Genomic DNA, 20,169 nt, shown 5'->3' on the forward strand with positions numbered 1-20,169 from the left:
GAAAGAGGCGTCCTGCCATTTCCATGGCGACACTTCATTAGCTGAAGCGCAGCGATTGTTGACACGAAACGTGCTTTGGCGTTGGGAAATGGGCGGTACGCGTCTGCTGATGTCAGGCTCAGGGGCGGGGGATTTGATTTAGTGCCGCAAAAGCAGGTGAGCCAGGGCGATGGGGGGAAATGATAGGATTATCAGAAAATGGCGGCTGATTTCGAGTACGATAATGGACGAAAAGTCGGGTAAGGTCCATAGGAAAGTTTTCTACGATCTACCGAGTTATGCTTAAAAACACATGGCCGAACTGTAGGGACAATAAAAAAAAAGTCCCGGAACTATCCTTTAAGTCATTTACAGGAACAGCTCTGCTGGTAATGACGTGATATTACCCAATATCAGGAGATGCACCACTGGTGTTGAATTCTTTCAAAGTTGAATGATAAGTCCTAAAGCATAAAGCTGCAAAGATAATTCTGCACGTTTAGTAAGAAACCTAAAGCAGGGATGAACTGTTTCCTATTGCGATGGGGAGAAAAAAGTATTGTGTGCCTGCTGCATGGTGAGTAGTATGTGGTTAACCCTGATACCACTACGTATACTAGTCTAAGGGGAAAAACCACTTGTGCTGCGCGTTTGGCTAATACAGTTCGTGATAATAGTCCAGATATAAAGTATCTCAAAGTCTTCAACTGATTAGTATTCCAGTTTATTGTCTGGTATTAGGTTGCCGGAACAGCCAACACGTGTTTCGGCTTAAAAGTCTTTTTCAAGGCAAATGGGTATTTCTCTGCATTTCCCAAATGGGGTTTTATCTATAGATTATCAAATAAGTAGATTGGAGCGTCCTTTTGCGATAAGAGTTAGATATTGTTGATAATGCTAAAGCAAGCCGTCCCACTCGTTGGAGTCAAACATTTAAAATAATTCTTAGGTGGTGCTACTCTGGGTGGGGCCAGGCTCCCTCACCACGCTTGGTTGTGATTTCTACCCAACCTTCATAGTAAAAATCGGAAGTTGCAACGCATAGATAAAAGCAATTCCAGCCTCTCCTGCAAGTCAAGCGTTTACATGTGGTCACTAAAACCAGATCATGTGACTGTATTCCTTATCTAAAATGCCCAGTCAGTTTAACATAGATATTGGTGCGGTTTGGAGGGAGCACCCACCACACCCATTTGCCCTCCTTCCCTTACCTGCATTACCTTTAGAATGTATGTTTAGGAAGCAGTTTCAGAAAATGTATCAAGAAAAATCCCTACCTTTAAAGTCATAGCCATTTCCAGCGGTTATACTTTCAGGACAAGCGACATTTGTATATCTCTGAATCGCAGTAACACACTAACACTTGCAACTCTCACATCAAGCCCAATCACAGGACATAAGCATGAACTGTTTGACAGTGCTGGAATTTCATCCCATCCAAAAATAGAGAAACAATCTGAAAATATAAGGGAACACAGGTGAAACTGCCTACATATATATGGTATGTGATGGTCTCTTTAACGAGTTATGTGCAGTGCCTGAAATACCACCATGTATTTCACTTCTCAAGAATAACACTGTGCTGTAAGGGTGCAGAAGTAAGAGATTCACACAAAGGTGGCATGTTGATTGCTACGCACTTTTATTGTAAAATGAAAGGAGGAAATCTAACTATCCCTAACTTTAAAAGGGGTTTCCCACCTCAACAAAAACTAAGGAATTGTCAGAATGTCTGTAACTAAAAAGTCCACTGCCCTGTGTCCAAATCTTACTTCTATCCCTTATCCTTATCAATTAATTAAATTGCACCAGTCTGTTCTGAGTTTTGAAGAATGACTCTCTTCTTCTGGATGAACACAGTTCACAAGTAAGGGGAATGTGTCCCTTCCCCTGGTTGCAATTCTTCTCTTAGGAAAAATAAACACAGTTCCAAGTTCCAAGCTGTGTACACCTTGATACCAAGAGAATGGCTCCCTTCTTTAGTCTTCCTCTGGCTCTTTACAATGTTCACAAATACCAGGGAGAATGACTCCCTCACCCTGGTATTCTTAGGCTTCTCAAAATGCCAAGAGAATGCCTCCCTTCTCTTTGCTTTTCACAGTTCCACAACCATACCAGGGGGTATTGCTCACAAGCACACCAGCGGGTACGGCTCCCTTCCCCTGGTTCTCTACCAGCTCTTTGCGTTGCCAAGAGAATGCCTTCCTTCTCTTGGTGTTTCACAGGTCCACAAACACACCAGGGTATATGACTCCCTTCCCCTGGTTCTCTCTCAGGCTTCTCGCAATGCCTAGAGAACGACTCCCCTCCCTTGGCTTCTCACAATGGTCACAAACACACCAGGGGGTATGATTTCCTTCTCCTGGTTCTCTTCCAGCTCTTTGTACTGCCAAGAGAATGCCTCCCTTCTCTTGGCTTTTCACAGTGTTCACAGCCCCAGGGGCAATGTCTCCCTGCCGCTGGTCTTTCTCACACAGCCAACCTGGTTCACTATCCTATCAGGTACAGTGACTATGAAGATCAATGATGATCATTTTCTCTCTTGTGGGTGCAGGTCAAAGCCTCACAATTCGTCTTCCCATTTCTATTTTTCTCTTCCTTCTTGATAGACTTAGTTTATTCTCCTGCCAAGTACTACCCTTTTGCAAAATGTATACCAACGTTTCTTCACAGTTTCCAGGGTCCCAAACCCTCTATTGTTGGCTTTTCATGCCCATTTTATCTTGCCACAGCCCTCTCCGGTTCCCAGCGCCTGTCCAGCATCCTATGTACCTTAGAGCATGGTCCGCATAGGCTGTGACTCCTCCCGGGCACTTGCTGTCAGCTGGTGGGCTTCTGCGGCACTCGTGTGCTTCCTCCGAACTGTGGCCGCTCCACAGCCTCCATTCTCCCCTGCACTCCCCAGGGTTCAGGGACACTTGGAGCTTCTATCGGCCAGCTTCCCTTTCGGTCCTTCTGCTTTGGACTGGCTTTGGATCCCTCAGCTCCCTTTGCGGTGTCCCGTTCTCCGTCTGTCTTTGTTCTACGCGGATACTTGCTCTCGCAGTTCCTGCTCAGAGGATTAGCTTCAATACAAAGCCCATCTTCCATGTTTATCTCATAGTTGGAATTGGCTGTTCCAGATTGCTTGGTCTGCTCCCTCTGGTTTGTCACAGTGCATAATGAACAGTCATGCAATGCAATCCTCAATCTCTTTCAACTAAAGATATCTGCATCCTGTATTTCAAATTCACCAGCCCTACCCTACTGTAGGATGTAGACAATGTGGGTAGTCCCTTTGCTCCCATTAAATAAAGCTTTGAAATTGCCACTGCACTCTCATTTTACAACTCATGCATTTGTGTTATTGATTGCATTATTGACCACTCCTAGCTGTCAAAGCACTGAAGACCATGTTTAAGGAGAGGCAGGAGGGGGGTCACCCAGTCTGCCTGTGGCTGGTGGTACTGGCTTTGTAGAGATTGGGTGGCTTTGCCTGCTTGTCTCATTATGTGGCACTGTGAATTTCACACACCCACCTGCCACAGTATCCTCAGGCTGTCAGGGGCTGGCTTGAATTATCATATGTTTGGTTTTAGATAAGTGTAACACATAGTTTGGTTCTACGTGATTTCATCCCACACATTGTGTGTGTGTTTATTTGAATCGGGGGTTCTCTCATATTCCCTGCCAACCCTTATAACCCACCCCATGATTTATGACCTCTCCATAAGCCTTACCTCTCTACGTATTAAACACATATTCATGGGACTCTGGCACCCAGGCCTTTGGGAAGCCAACCTAGCTTGACTTTACCTGGAAAAATTAATTTGCCCACAAAGTACTTGGGATTGCCCGAACACATCTCAAGACCCTCCTCACTCATCCAAACCCTACATATAGAGCTCACTATGTTTATTTTTCTTCTCTTATCATTATTTTGACATTTTTAATTATTCACACCCCTTTACAGCCAAAACACAATCTGGTATTTTTCTCTTTAATACACACTAATTTTCGGGTCAATGATTTCCAGCAGATTAAGCCTCGGCCATCCCTGGTGTGGGACAGACTGCTCCTTAACTTGGATGTGGTTTACTTACTTTGAGGCCACTATTGGGGTGAACTGGCACAGCTTAAAGAAAACCCATAACAACAATAATAATAATATACCTGTTTCCCTTCCACAATGAAACTAATCACAAAGTAAAGTTACCACTTTCCAATTTGTTATGATGAAACCACAATACAAAAATATTATTTATTTAATACATCTTTAGTTTATTGAGTCATAAAAGGGAACATGTATAGCCTCAGCACATTACATAGGCTTAGACCATGAAGAATTCAGATATGAACCTTTCAACATATAACCTCAATAGATCTATGCTACAAAGCTCTTAGTTTAACGTAATCATTTTGGTCTTTTTTGACATTTCTTCCCATAAGAAACATTTGTCAATGTTTTCTTCTTTCTGAACAACCCTGTGTGCCTTATGTCATTGTTGTTGATAAACTATATGTTGTTGTTTCTTCTGTTTTAGCCTGTGTTTTATCGTGGCCTGGCTGGGTCCCAGGTGACTCTCAGCAGCATGGTAAACCAGAGCCGGTTGATGCTGGAAGAAAAAGCACGGCATCTGCTGAACGAGCAGGAGAGGGCCACAATGGGCTACTACCTCGATGAGTACAAGGAAAACAACATCTCTATTGATGCTCTGGTTATGGCACTCTTTGAGTTGCTCAACACTCATGCAAAGGTAAGAACGGGTGCCTGAAGAAATATTGATTTTGAATTAGATGGCATGGAGAAAAAGAACACAGGATGAAACCCTGGTCGGTAGAGAAATGTAGCGAGAAACTCCAAATATAGTTTAGTTTAGTTTTTTTTTTAGTTTTTTTTGTATAGCACAGCCAATCCCTGGGGTATCTGGGCGCATTAAGCTTGGAGCATAACATAGGTTGCACATGCAAAGCACAATGTGAAAGAATGGTTACACGTGATGAGTATTAATACATTATGAAGACCAGGCAACAGAGTGGTCATGGCAGAAAGACAGCACATATGTTATATATACAGTGATTGGAGCAGGATTGCCTGACTGCAGAAATGGCAGGTCTGAGAAGTGAGTGATTATCTTTGCTGGGAGAAAAGCAAATCGTTCACCTTGGCTCTAAAAGACCAAAAGGAAGATTCAGCTCTGTGGGGAGCGAGTTCCAGCACTTTGCTGCTAGCACAGGGAAGCTTGTTCCACCAGCTGTTTTCAATTAAAACTTAGGAATGTTCCGTTGGTGTACGTATGAGGCTCTTGTAGGTCTGGTGGAGTCTGGTGGAGCACTGTCTTGATTATTTGTCAGAGAGGTATTGGAGTGCTGTCAGGGAAAGGGATTTGTGTGTGATGACAAGGGTACTTAGTTTAATTCTGTCACGTATTGGAAGCCATCGAGCATCATTTCTGAAGGTGGAGATGTTGGTGGTACGTTGTACGTTAAGGGCGCATCTAAAGGCGTTGTTCTGAAGAACTGTTCAAGTTGTAATTGGTGGAACTGAGAAATAATGTGTTACAGTAATCCAGTTTGGACAGGAGCAATGCCCTCGCTAGGGTGAGGCAGCAAGATAAACACCCAGGGTTTTGACTTCTTTAGATACGTTTATGAATATAAGTGAATGACTGGTAACCGGGGTCGAGCTTGTTAAGGCTGGCCTGGGAACCGACCATCAGCAATTCAGTCTTGATGTCGTTTAAGCAAAGGCTATATGTAGCCACCCACGCCAGGATTTCAAGGTAAATTTCATTTAGTTTTACAGTATCTTTTTCCTAGCATCCGGAAAGGGTAACGAGGACCTGGGTGTCGTCTGTGTAGTCTGTGTAGTCTGTGTAAGTGACAACCAGGTCGTCAAGACGATCAAAAAAGAGCTTAGTAAAGATATTGTAAAGCGTGGGAGAACAGAGGATCCTTGGGGGACTCCACATTGGATAGGGACTGGGTCAGCCACAGCCGAAGGTGCGAAGACCCTGCTCATTCTTTTGGAGAGAAAGGATTGAATCCAGTTAGTGGCATTCGAAGAGAAGGTTTCATCCATGGAGAGGTTTTTGGTCAGGACTTGATGATCAACCAGGTCGAAGGCTGCAGACAAATCCAACAGGAGAAAGATGGCCAGCTTGCCCTTGTCTTTAGCTTCGTCCATTTGGATTGTTAGGTCCAGGAGGGATGTTTCAGTCCCTGCATGAGTCTAAAGGCAGATTGTCGCAGACCTAGGAGGTTGTTCCAGATGTTGTTGTATTAATAGGTATGCCACTCTATTATCTTCAAAAGAAATGGGACAGTAGTAATAGGTCTGTAGTTGGTCGGTATGTTGGGGTCTAGATTGGGTTTTTTGAGTAGCAGCATGACCCACGCTTATTTGAGGTTGTTAGGGATTGAGGAGTTCTTGAAGGATGCGTTAATCAAGGTAGTAATACAGGGTGCTAAATCTTTAGCTCCATCCTTGATAACTGAAGCTGGGCATGAGTCACCTTGACAATTGGGAGGTTTGAAGCCTGCAATTATGTTAACTACTTCGTCCGCAGTGACTGGGGAGGAGTGGAAAGGGGGACAATCTGGAATAGGAGAGCTGGGCACATTACGTGAGAGGGCTTTAGGAGCAAGGCTAGCCTTTTTAGACTCTATCTTGGTTTGCAGGAGAGCTATTTTGTCAGATCAGGCTTGCTCGATGTTGTCACACCAATCTTTGTCCTTAGTGCAGTCGTTGGTGGGTGGCATCAGGGGTTCCAATTCTCTTAAAATAGAGAAAATTTATTTAGTACCAGATTTAGCATTCTGAATTCTGGTGTTGAATATCTCCTTTTGTTGGTAATGGCAGCTTTGTATGTGGCGGATGCGATGGAGAACCTTTCTTTGGTGGGAGAAGAGGGGGCTTTTCACCAGCTAGCTTCCTATATCCATTTGATATTCTGTAGCGATTTTAGTTCTGCGGAGAACCATTTGTTCAGATGGACAGTCAATTTTAGTGGTGCTATTCGGTTTAGGGCTTGTTCCAAGGTGACGTTATAGAGGTCAACTAGGGAGGCTGGGGCAGTGTTGGTGTTGGGCGGAAGGTTGGTGATTGGCTTTAGAAGTGATCTCAGGTTCTCTAGAGTTATATTACCTTTGTTTCTAGACAAGACTTGTGGTGCAGTGGTCGTGGGTGTGCTATTGTGAGTATCTTTAGATATGGTGAAGAGCATACAATGATGGTCTGTCCAGGTCTGCCCAGGCACAAAGTGTAATGTTAAGTAAAGAGATGTCACAGTTGGAGTCGGCCAGCCAATCCAACGTTCTACCTTTGGTGTGGGTGGGCTTGTTGATGCGTTGCGTGAAGCCTAGTTGTGTGATGGTGTCATCAAGCAGAGAGGCAATAGCATCATTGGAGTCATGAAGACCTAAATTAAGGTCAGCCAAAGCAATGATTTGTGTGCTTGGGTAAGTGTTTAATGGTAGCACCTGGGAAATGTCTTCTTCAAAGGTTCAAAGTGAGATTCCAAATCAAACCCATGGAGAGGGAGACTCCAAAGAATAGGAGTAGAGAGAATTTGCATAGATAAAGCAGAAAGGTTGTCTTAATAGCAAAGACCTGAAGATCCTCTGCATCATATGCCCAAAGACACCCAAATGTCAAGGGCTTGGGCAACTCTAAACAGCGACTCACATTCTTTTTTGGTTTTCCACTTAATTTTTATTGAACATTTTACTTAAACAAGCAAAAACCATTGGCAATGAATCATTAATAAAAAGATACAAAAACAGAAAAAGCGCCCCCCCCCGTCCCCAGCCCAGCCCCTGCTCACAATTAACCGGGCCCAAATGGGCCTTGGGTAAGCCAAAACAGGAAACAGGAACTATTGGACCTTACAAAATGAAAAAGCTGACTGATTGGGTTCACTGATAACTACACACCACTAGCAATTAGGACTGACATACCAGTGACATATACGCTAGGCTGCATCTAAGGCGGGGACTTCAAAGGCTCAATGAACCACAGTCCTCGTGCAAGAGAACAACAGACCAGTCCTGTAGAAAGGAGCTCATTGAATTGTGTACCAGAGCTGTTAACGTCTCGTAAGTGAAAATGACGCAGAGCTTAGCCAGCCAATCGGCTCTGGACGGAACTACCCTGCTTCTCCACTTCTGGGCCAGGGCCAACCTCCCCGCTCTCAGCATAGCCTGGACCGCTCTGGGATAGGCACACGACTCCAGTGCAGGGGAGGGGAACCCAAACAGGAGGTCAATGGAACGCGAGCGGATCGAAAGACCCACTATGTCTTTAATCCAGCTCAAGAGCTCTGACCAGAAGATCTGAATTAAAGGGCACTCCCACCACAAGTGATACCAAGACCCTCTTTGGCCGCACTCCCTAGGACAGAGAGGGAAAGTACCTCTAAACATTTTGGACAATCTCTCAGGGGGGAGATGCCATGTGTGAAGGATTTTAAAGTTGTGCTCCATAGCAACCGCATAAAGGGAACCAGACAGCAGCACCCCAAAGAGTCTAGGCCAGGCGCTCTCCTCCAATGTTTCACCCCACTTCCCCTCCCAGAACCCCTTGCATCCCTATCTGCCCTCGAGCTGAGCTGTGATTAAACTTTTGTATATTTTAGATAGGGAACCTCTTCTGGCGGTAGCTTCCACCAACCAACTTTCCAAGGGTTTGGGAGGGCGCGCAATCCCCACGCCCCACTTGGGGTCAGTCAGAAGCCCATTTACCCGGAGAAAGTCAAAAATAGTAATCGGGTGGTCCCCCATGGATTCTGCTAGGGTGGGGTGTTCAATAAAGGCACCGTTCTGGAATAGCTGAGCAACTCGTTCTAGACCCAAATCAGACCAGCTCTGGGATTCCCTGAAACCCCTCTTCCCCAGATCAAAGGGGGGCCCCCATAGAGAAGACAGAGGAGAGGGCCAGGAAGAAAGGGGCACATTGGACTTATCTTGCTTCCAAAGGAACCACAAGACTGCCAGCATCAGGTGAGTTCTAATCCTGTCCGGGAGATCTTTAGCCGGGGCCCACAGGAAATCTCTTACTTTCTTGGGGTGGGTATGGGTATCTTCTATATACGACCAGTAGGTCCGCATTTTATCCCTCATATGTTCCAGCATGACCCTTAGCTGCGCAGCCTTGTAGTACTGGCGGAAGTCTGGGAGCCAAAGGCCTTGTGAGACCTCGGAAGGGTTGAGGTGGCAATTTTGACTCTTGGTTTTTTCTCGTTCCAAATAAAGCGCAAATCCATAGACTGTAGGGCTTTAAAAAATAAATCTGGCACTACAGTTGGGAGGGCAGCAAAAAGGTACAAAAGGCGGAGTAGAATATTTATCTTTAAGGACACCATGCGTCCGAACCACGAGAGAGTCAGAGGTGTCCACCGCTTCAGATGTGGACATATCCTGGAAAGGACCTGGGGGAAATTAAGCTAAAAAGGGCTTCCCAAGTCTCTCGGAAGCACAACCCCGAGTTAGGGCGTAGCTACACGCTCAACCCTAATACCACCCACAAAGTCCTTGCCTGCAATGAGCCCATCAAGATGCCCCATAGGCATGAGAGATGATTTTGACAGATTCATTTTTAGGCCTGAGAAAGCCCCAAACGACTGGATCAGGTTCAAGAGGGTCGGGAGGGATTGGTCTGGGTTGGTCATGTAGACCAGAATGTCGTCCGCAAATAATGATAGCTTGAATTCTAGATCACCGCAGTTAATCCCAGTGATCCGTTTGTGCTGTCTTATAGCTATAGCCAAGGGTTCTAAAGCTGATGGGTACCCCAGGAAAGTGGGAACGAGGCCGAGACCATTTCATTGACTGACACCGTGGGTGAAGGGCCATTATACAACACTGAAATCCACCCACAAAATCTTACCCCTAAACCCATCTTCTTCAGGACCTTTCCCATATAGGACCACTCCACCCAGTCGAATGCCTTCTCAGAATCCAGCAACACCATGTATGCCTGTACGCTGTTGCTGCCCACTTCGTGCATCAAATCTAGGGTTTTCCTAATATTAGCAGAGCTCTGCCTCCAAGGGATGAACCCAACCTGATCGCCATGGACAAGTGAGGGGAGAAGTTTCACCAGAATCTTTACATCAGTTTTCAATAACGAATAGGACGATAGGACTGACAATTCGTCGGGTCCTTCCCTTAATTTGGGATAACCACTATGCGGGCCGACAACATAGACGGGGGAGCCTCGCTGAATCAAGTATTGCATTGAATAATTTTGTCTAGGAAAGGGGCTAGGGTGGAACCAAAGGACTTGTAAAAATGGACTGTGAAGCTGTCATCGCCAGGAGTGGTCCCCCCCTTCATGGAGCCAATAGTATCTAATACTTCCTGGGGCGTGATGAGCCTCTCTAGGGGCTCCGCCTTTTCCGAAGGGAGGCAAGGGATCGGAATGTAGGCGAGAAACTGATCAGCCTCTGGGCCCTCCCCTGTGTATTCTGATGTATAAAGGTGTTCATAGAAAGCACAGAATTGTTCTGCTATCCCTGGGTCATCGAGGCATTTTTCACCCCCAGGAAGGCACACCACGTCCACCTTCCTACTGTTCCTAAACTCCTGTAGTTTCCAAGCCAAGATTTTATCTGCCTTCTCCCCCTTCTCCATATATCTTTGTTTGAGGAGAGACAATTTTCTCTGTTTGACCAACCATAAGAGTGGCTGGTTTCGCCTTCAGCTGTTGGAGTTCCGCCAAATTTACCTGGGAGCATTTGGGATCGGAGCTTACCCCCTGGCTGTATCTTGTTTATTTTGTCTCTAAAAGATTTCTCCTCCCTGGTTCTGATGTGCTTCCTTGTTGCCTCCAACCCAATCAAGACTCCTCGAATTTTAGCCTTAAAGGCCTCCCATACACCCGCCTCCCCAACTGCTCCATTATCATTAAGCTCGAAGAATTCCTTAATATTCGCTAGGAGGGTCTGGCCGGTCACCCTGTCTTTCAGCAAAAGATCATTGCAGGTCCACCTTGAGGACATAGGGTGACCCGGGGAGATACCCACTTGAACGCGGACCAAGTCATGGTCCACCCATGGAATTAGCTCCACCCTGAAATACACTCACTCAAAGCTCTGTCAAGTAACACATAATCAATCCTAGAAAAAGAGGAGTGCGGATTGGAGAAAAAAGTGAAGAGAGGATTTTGGCCATGACGGGTTGAGTGGTAGTCTACTAGGCCCAGCGCCTCATTCGTTGCCTGCAATGATGCGGCCATTCTCCTCTGGGACTGTAGATCTGTGCACAGGCGGGGAGACTTTTTGTCAGGTTCAGGGCAAAGAACCATGTTAAAATCCCCCCCCCCCACCAGGAGACGCCCCTTCAGCAAAACCCATAATCTTTGTTTTAGTCTCATTCCAAAATTGATCCTGAGCTTCATTAGGGGCATAAATGGACACTAGGGTTACTTTCCTCCCCCTAATCTCCCCCTTCACCATCACAAACCGACAATTTGGGTCTGCTCGATGAGCTCTCGAAATGAAATGAGCCTTGGGGGAGACCATAATCGCAACCCCTCTTCTCTTGGTCGGGGCAGAAGCCTGGAAGACCTCTTGAACAGACCTGGATCTGAGAGCCATCACCCTCCCCGTTGCCCAGTGAGTTTCCTGCAGGAACAAAAAGTGTAGTTTCAGCCTATTAAACTCCTTCATCACCAGGGATCTTTTATTCAGGGAGTTCAGTCCCCGGACATTTAGCAAACCCAAAGTCAGCGAAATGAGATTATCAGCCATTAGGTGGACAATCATCCTTGCAAGGCCCTGCAACCGGGGTGATATACCCCGAGTTTGTCTCCAGGGTCAGCACATCTAAAGGTTTTCAATAAAAAATGGTTCTCAATGGATTCAAACTCCTGTCTGGTTTTTTCCAACAATCGTACCCCCAACATAACAGCATACAACTCCCCAACTCAAACCCCATGCCCCCCGAATGCCTGGACTTCCCGCAGCCTGAAGGATGCCATCTGGCCAGGCCACCAACGTCTGCCTCCACTAGGGCAGCACTCAATAATTAGATCAAGTGATACTGAGCCCCCCTTTCCCCTCTCTAACAGCAGCATAAACGAAAACAGCATAAGATTCCCCCCTCCAGCCCCCACCGAACAAGTATCAAGGCTTAACATTCGATTGGAAGTCAGGGAGCTCCCAAACTCACCAATGCGATGAAAGTTTCGGCTAGGCAGTCCCGAAAGTCAGGTGAGGTTTGCCTCTCCCCCACTGCGCTAGACTGCCCCCTCCCTCCGGAATACCAGCCACCCCTCCCCCCGCTAAGAAGAACCACTCCTCCCCAGCCCCCAGCAGAGTTCACCTCAGACTCCTCTCTGTGTCCACTGGCTAAGGATCTCATCTTAATAAACGTAATGGCAACAAGCTACCAAGGTTATTCCAATCATCGGATGGTTTGGGGGAGAGCAGAGCCTCTCTTCAGAACTTTCTGTGATCACAAATTCATAGACAAGTCAACGAAGAAGCCCCGTCAGACTATGGAAGGTCCTGGAGAGGCAGGGACGAGCCTCCTATACTTTCTGTGACCTCGAACCTTGCGCCTCTCCACTGCCTCCTTAGGGCCACAGGACCGGACAACTTTTACTCCCGACTAGGGTCCACAGACGGTGCGCTGGGGTTGTCTTGGATCTCCTGGGAAACCCTTTGTATGTCGTCTTCCAAGACCATAAGTATGCCTTATGACCACGGCATACTTGAAGCCCTCAAGCTAAAAGGAAAGTGAAAAAGGGTATCCCCACCTATAGCGGACCCCTTTAGATTGCAGCATTTTGGTCAGGGGGGTGCATAGTCGACGCCTTTCCAGGGTGAAAGCAGACAAGTCCTGGTATATTGAGATCTGCGCATCTTCCCAGTTGATCAGGCCCTTCCTCTGCGCAAGTTCCAAAATTCTGCACTTCTTTTTTTATTTTTTATTTTATTGGTTTATCACAAACCTTTAAAATTTTTACAACAAAACACAACCCATCAAAAGAAAAACAAAACGACAAAAGATTTTTTTCGTTTCCACCCTCCTATAGAAACACCCCTCCCATCTGCTTTATCTTACAGTCTAGTCACTCTTCCTCATTGTTCATCAACCAACGGTAAATTCAGGCGATTTTCGATTATCATCAGAAAACGTGACAATGGCAGTAACAATTTCATGTCCGAGCCTTGGAACATATTGGCCCACCATTCGTCAGCACAAAGCGAGGGGTGATTCAGACTCCAAGATCCCAGGTGGATTGTCCTTTCAGATCGAAGTATCGTGCAAAATAGCACTAAATGCTTAAGGGTTTCCTTATCTTTAGCACATAGTCTGCACATTGGATTTATGATTTTGTTACATTTCCATGAGCCCAGGCGTTCTTTGGTTTTAAATATGTTTAGACGCAACATCATAAACACTCTCCGTGCCTGAGGATCTGGAAACAATTCAATGTAATGTTGTGGACAATTAAATGCCCGGACTTCGAGCAGTGCCTCACTCATCATTTTTGCAGGAGCTCGTTGAGTACAAGTTCGGTCCCAATCAGCACGCCAGATTTTTAATTTGGCGGCATTCGGGTTGTTATGAAGCATATCTAAGCTGATTCCATATTCTTTCAGTATCCATTCGCATCTCTTAACCCACAATGAAACAATACTGTTATTAGTTGGTATTGAACAGTGAAAGATGTCAAATTGTGGTATTTGCTCGTGGTAGCGAGTTTTACGAGACAGGCTCACTAGGGTCCAGCATACCCTAGCATGGAGCGATATGAGCGATAATTCATATTTTACACATGCTGTCATAATTCCCCTTGGAAGAGCCAGTGCCTTGGACCAGAAACAATTCTCCAGCGATGACCATGTTTCATAAGTACAACCCAAAGCGTTTTCAGCACCATATAGCAGGACTGGGACTACTTTTTGCTGATAAAAAGCTAACAGTGGTTTTATAGAACATTTCCCAAATTTCTTTTGCATGATGACAGCTTGACTGGCCAATTGCTTGCATTTCCTTTTGGTTTCAGCAATCCAAGGGCCATAGTTGACAGATGAATTTATTAGCATGCCAAGATATTTTACGCTCTGGGCTGTCTGAATTAACTCTTGACCTAGGAACCATCTCAGTTGTTTAGTTGTCTTCCCTCCTTGGCTATTCAGGTTCTTAAACACTAAGATTTCACACTTCTTTGTGTTTATCACCAATTGGTTTACTGCAACGTATTGGCCAACCGCATTCAGTTTTCTTTGGAGGCCGACAGGGGTTGTGTCCATCAGAAGCAAATCGTCAGCATACAAGAGCCAGCTTAGATGTGTCTTGGCTACTTTTGGTGGAAAAGAGCTTACTGCATCGATTGATAAACCTATATCTGATATAAATAAGCTGAATATTGCAGCAGCTGAGGGGCAACCCTGTTTTACCCCTTTATAGGTTTTAATTGGTGCAGTTAAAGTTCCAGAGCTATCCAGACGGATTTTTATTGAAGTGTCAGAGTAGAGATCCCGGATTGCTGCTACTAGATCAACTGGGCATCCCCAACTTTCTAGTTTTTACCACAAAAGTGACCTGTCCATGGTATCGAATGCGTATGAAAAGTCAATGAAGGCCACATAGACCTTCGTGTTGGACTTTATCGCCTCCATTTTAATCAGGTTCAGCAGTAGCAGGTTTAGCGAGCAGCCTACTTTTTTACAAATCCAGATTGCCTTTTGTCAACATGATAAGACTTAACTGCCCATGCCACCAGTTTTTTTTTAAACATTGTGGCGTAGATTTTCCCCAGTACGTCCAACAGTGGAACTGGGCGATACTTTTTTGGGCATGTTCTGTCTCCCTTCTTGAAAATTGGGACGATGACAGCAGACTTCCAAGATTTTGGGATCCTACGGCACTTAATTATTCTATCGAATAAAGCTACACATAGGTATGCCCATAACTCTGGATTTTGTTTAATAGTAAAGTTGGTAAGGCCGTCCGGGCCCGGCGCTCGTGAGTTTTTTGCGTTCTTAATTAGGGACGCAATATCTTCTCTCAAAAAGGTCAAGGCCCACGGTTTCAAAGATGATTCCGATGGAACATTTGCTTGGTCCTTAGCTTTATAGATAGCTTCAAAATGGGCTATCCAAACAGATTCCGAGACCATGCAAGACTGCAGTGCAGTTTGAGGAGCTTGTGAGTTATTAATAAGATTCCAAAGTCCCTCGTATTTTTGTTCTTCGATGTAGCTAGCATCTGCTCCGCATGGTTTTGTACTAATGGATATTTATGCATCCTCAACCAGTTCTTATATTTTTGTTTCACAGCCTTTTTTTCCAAATTATGAGCAGCAACATCTAGGGACTGAGCTCTCCTAAGTGCCGTACGCATCCTTCTTTTTTGTTTAAGGATCTCGAGATCGAAGTGATGAGCCCGGACCATGTTTAAGTTTTTTAGGCCAACCTTTTTTGTTTTAAATTGTGTCAATAATTGATCGTATTCCAGATCAGCACTCGATTGACAGTACTGGTTCATCACAGAGTTAACTTCAGTCTCCTCCAGTCTTAAACAAACTCTGTTTGATTCCAGCTTGAGTTTGTGTGTCCATGATGGCTTTTTAGCTGTTTCAGTTATTGCAAATTTCATAAGTAGCATATCATGATCACTATTTGTTGTTTTACAGATAATCAGCGAATTTATCCTATGGTGCAAAGCTTCAGACACAAACATGTAGTCTATGATTGATGATGAATCCACACAATGCCACGTTGGTGCAGGTGGTATATCACCACGAGTGCTTCCATTCAACATCTGGAAATTTCGTAGGCTCATTTCATTTAACCATGCTTGTGCCAGTGTGCCCAGTTCTGGTTTTGCCTGCTTAAAGAGATTGATGTTTAAATCTCTGCAAAGAATTATCTTCGCCCACCCTAGGGCTTCCACCCGAAGATCTACTAACGCTGATATCTGGTCAATAAAATCCGTCTTTCCTGCTCGTAGATGGTTCCAATACAGATTCAGTATTATAATCCTGTCTTGTGTGTGCTCATGGGCGCCGGCCCTTTCAATAGAAGTCTCTTGAATATAGGGAGAATAGTTGACAGAGTTTATAATGTGCCACCCCGATGCTCTTCTCACCATCGTCAGCAGCCCTGCCATTGGTCTCCCTTGTTTTGATTTTATTGCCGGATTTATTACGACCTCAAACTCCGAAGTTACCGGCAGCTCACTTAGCCATGTTGTCTAGCCAAATTGTATTAAACAGATGTGTAAATCCGTGTATGTTCCAGGAGGCTAGGCAGCACTCCTCGAGGGTTTCGGACTCCTGGCATTATTGGTTATTTTTTGTGTTCAAAGCCCTTGCCAAGCATTGCCATTCGTAGTTTGCCAGGGGGGAGGTTGTAATTTGAAATCCCTCCTTGGTGTTATCGTCAGGCGGACCTTTTCTTTTAATTGTAATTCTTATTTGCGCATTTTGTCCATCAACTGCCACTCCTCCATCGCCCATTCGTATTTGAGTTAGCCTCAATGCAGACGGTGATAACATACGTTTCAATCCACCCCTTGTGACAAACTCGAGTGCCCTTGTGATTCCTTCACCACGGTATCTCTTCTTGGTACCGGTGCCGTGGACGGTTTCATGGACACTTCGCTTGGCACATCCAGAGTTCCATTTGAGGCAGGTCGAGATGCCTCAGGCTCAATAAATTTGTAAACATCGAAGCCCAGTGAAAACAACGCTACATTAGCCTCCAATATTGAGGTAGCATTTAAGGCCGAGGTTAGGTGGAGCACCACCTTGTCATTCATGCCTTCTTCTGGAACTGGCATGAGATGAAGCAACTTAATTACGTTTCCTCGATTCAAGGTCAAATTATCGATAGACTCCAAGCTCTCAATTTTCAACTTGTAAATAGTGCTCTTATTTGGAACTGGCTTTGGCAGACTTTCCTTAGATTTTTGCGGACGTCTGTCAGCCACAAGCCCCTGCACCTTCCTTCGATTGATGACCGTAGACTCGGTATCAGAGACTGTTGTCATCTGCCCATGAAGACCCTTTTCATTCGCTTCCATCTGAATTTGAGAATGACCTCCCCAGTCTAGCAGCTTGAAGATTAGCTAGACATTGTTTTCTTTTCTCGTCCATTGTCAAGAACGCCGGACTGAGTTAGAGAGTAGACAGTGATTTATTGACGTCTGGTACTTCAATAATGTGACATGACCTTTCATGTAACCCGCATTTTAAGGCGGGAATTCTGCAAACTTCCTTAGTGTTTCCTGATAAGCTTGACACAGGTTTGTCTAAGACTATTTTAGCTGCTGACTGGGCCGGTTTATCCTTGCATTGAATGGGCATCACACTTGATTGCTCTCTCATGTTGTTCGTCGAGTCTTTGCCTATCGATACTGAAGCCTCCAGGTCCACGTATTCTGGATCATCATAAATTGACAGGTATACTTGCTCTGCCGCAATATCCGCTGTTGGTATGGTAATCTTCATTTGTACATGCGCTACAGGTATTAAGTTTTCAATTGTATCTTGAGTTTGAATCTGGTTTTTAGAAGGAATAGCGCCCATAGTTGGTTTGACCAAGTCATTTGACACTATCTGGACCATTTTAATGTTCCGCAAGAACCTCCGGGCTCCATTTAGAGTATTATTTTTCCTTGCCTTTTGGTTTTTCGATGTCATACTGTTTGTCTTAACTGCATGTTGAGGTTTTAATGACAATTTCACCGGCTTGCCTAGGTTCTGGGGCCCTCCAGTGAAGATTGAATATACGTCAGGCAGCCCCACTGTTGAAGGAATTGACCCATCTTTTGATGTTGGTTCCAATTGTAAACTGGCTCCTGAGGTTGATGCCATTTGAGTGTCGTGGCATGCTTGATTGGCGGAACGTCTGGTCTGTTCAAATGCCGTATGGAACGACAAGTCTGCAACGTTTGGGCTAAAGGAAATTACTGACGAGCAAGGACCGGTCTTTCGCGATGACACTGAAACCTTGTTTTATACATCTGTTAGTACCGCAGCGCCCTTCTCGGCCTTTACAGATGCCAACTCACCCACCAAAGGGAGCTGCATCGGAATTGTTAACTGAGGACCTTGTCGTTCCAACAGAGTCAATGCACCAGCTTGTAATTGATGATGTTGTGATGGGCTGTTTTGCTCCTGTTCAGCTTGAGTTCCGGGCTTAGCACTTTTTAGCCCTCTATTAGTTTTGGTACACTCAGAGGCCCTTGTCCGTAGTAATTGACTTGTGTCATATTTAAATAGTGCGAGTGCCTCTCGGGCAACTTCAGCGAACAGCCTTTTGTCGGTTGAATTACTTTTTCTGCCCTCACTTAATTGATTAAAGGCTGCATCCAGTCTTTTGATTCCCTCGTGTTGTTCAACATACGAGCGATCACAAATTTTTTCTAGTTGAATCAACTGGAGTTCATCATAGCCACAACAGTCGTTAAATCTTTAGTTGCCTCATGTATATTCTCATAAAGTTTCATAAAAGGTGCCAAAGAAATCGCTGAAGATGCCATTAGGAGAGTTTGCAATTCGGTCGAGGACAGCATGGTGGGTAATTCCTTTCCTGAGGTTTGTGCATGTTGCTTCGACATCCTACCGGGGTGATGCTTCTTGTCACGCCAGATTTTAGGGAAAGGACGTTCCATCAGGGATGAGTCCATAGACTCATTGTTTAAAGAGGGCTCATTGCAATACGTCTCCTCAGCAACCTCATTTGCATTCCTATTTGGAGCAGAATGTCTTTTTTGGGAGGTCAAGTGAATGCCAGATAACTCATGCCACGACTCTCCATTGGGCAGGTGTTCATGTGTTTTCAACCGTTTGTAGCACACTTTTGGCCACATGTCACCCGTGGCCCCCATTAACTGTGTATTTCGTTTTAGAGCTGTTTTTGCCTTAGTGTCTACAAATATCTTTTGCTCATTAGGTTGCTTTTTTAAACATGCCTTATTCAGGAGCCCATAGTCCTGTAAGACGTTGTTCACAACCCCCAGTGAGTCTCTTCTAGCCTCAATTCTTTCACCCAAATGTGGCTCCATCAGGCTGCCAAGAATCAGACTCGGCTCTCGAAAATGTACCTCTGGGGTTAAATTGAGTTGCTGAACAACGGTATCATTACCATTAAGTTCATTAATATACGCATTGGCCAGTATTTTCTTGCTGCTCACAGGAGAGCTTGCAGTAAATGGAGCAACTAACTCCTTTATAGTGCACATAGGGTCCTCGTAGCCCAACCTAGGGAGTGAAAGGTCATTCAGTTGGAAGGCTGCCTTGAATAACTCTTCAGGACTGGCGTCGTGCAAAGGCATGGTTTCCAAGCCTTCCACTTTACTCCACCAGGGGGAGCATCCTACGCTCCACAACTGCCAGTCCCCACCCCACGCACAACGGCACTCAAGCCGAACTGCAGCAAAGTCTCCACCCCGATATCCCCCGCCCCCTCAGAGACGGCGACCACAGCGTCCACAAAACCATGGTGCGTGTGAGTGTTCAATACGGATATAGCATCGGGGGGCATGTTGTCATTATTTTCGGGAGCCTCGTTCTCCGTACAAATTACAGTATGGAAATTTTGCGTTACCGAGGAGTCGATGTGCTTGGTACTTACACTGTTAACACAGTCAGCGCCACTGACTGGTACAGTGCAGTTCTCCCCAGCGTCGCCGGATGTCAGGCGGGCTCTCTCTCGTAAGTGTACAGGTTCATTCGAGGCAGTAAGAGCTTCGAACACAGCATCACAATGTATATGTTGAACAGGTTCAAAATCAGGCTCCGTGATACAGTCAACCAGGTCCGAAGTGCAAGAATAGTAGCCACTTACTTTGGAGTATGTTTGAGGACGCTGTGGAGCTATGGCTTCAGCTGGTCCACCAGCACAGTCACGGCGCTTCTGTGCTCTTGTTCTTAATGCTGGAGACGGCACAGCCGCCATTGCTCGCCCACTCGCCAAACAGCCAAACAGCTCTAAATCCACAGCCCTTTACACCGCAGGGCTTCATGCCGCAAGGGTCACAGAGGCGGCCTTAAATAGTCAGCTGACCAGCTAGCAGTTGGTTTGTTAAAGGCACACGCACCTCTTCCCTGTTCTGTGAGCTTGAATGGGTTCAAACTCTTCCTTTCTCCTTCCACTCGCCACAGCCAAACAGCTCCAAATCCACAGCCCTTTACACCTCAGGGCTGCACTTCTCAGTGTAATAGTGAAACTTCACTAGGACCGATCTGGG

General features: G+C 45.5%; 1 protein-coding gene across 1 annotated transcript in view; it reads left to right on the top strand.

The window, feature by feature from the left end:
* WHRN (whirlin) overlaps positions 1-20,169 on the top strand; it is a 1,326,895-nt gene that overhangs the window by 1,138,694 nt on the left and 168,032 nt on the right. The window contains exon 6 of the mRNA XM_069609683.1: positions 4,503-4,715. Coding sequence (XP_069465784.1) covers positions 4,503-4,715 — 213 coding nt within the window. The remainder of the gene's footprint in view (positions 1-4,502; positions 4,716-20,169) is intronic.

Source organism: Ambystoma mexicanum, chromosome 8 (genome assembly GCF_040938575.1).
Source record: "Ambystoma mexicanum isolate Mex_15411 chromosome 8, UKY_AmexF1_1, whole genome shotgun sequence".
Classification (NCBI taxonomy): domain Eukaryota; kingdom Metazoa; phylum Chordata; class Amphibia; order Caudata; family Ambystomatidae; genus Ambystoma; species Ambystoma mexicanum.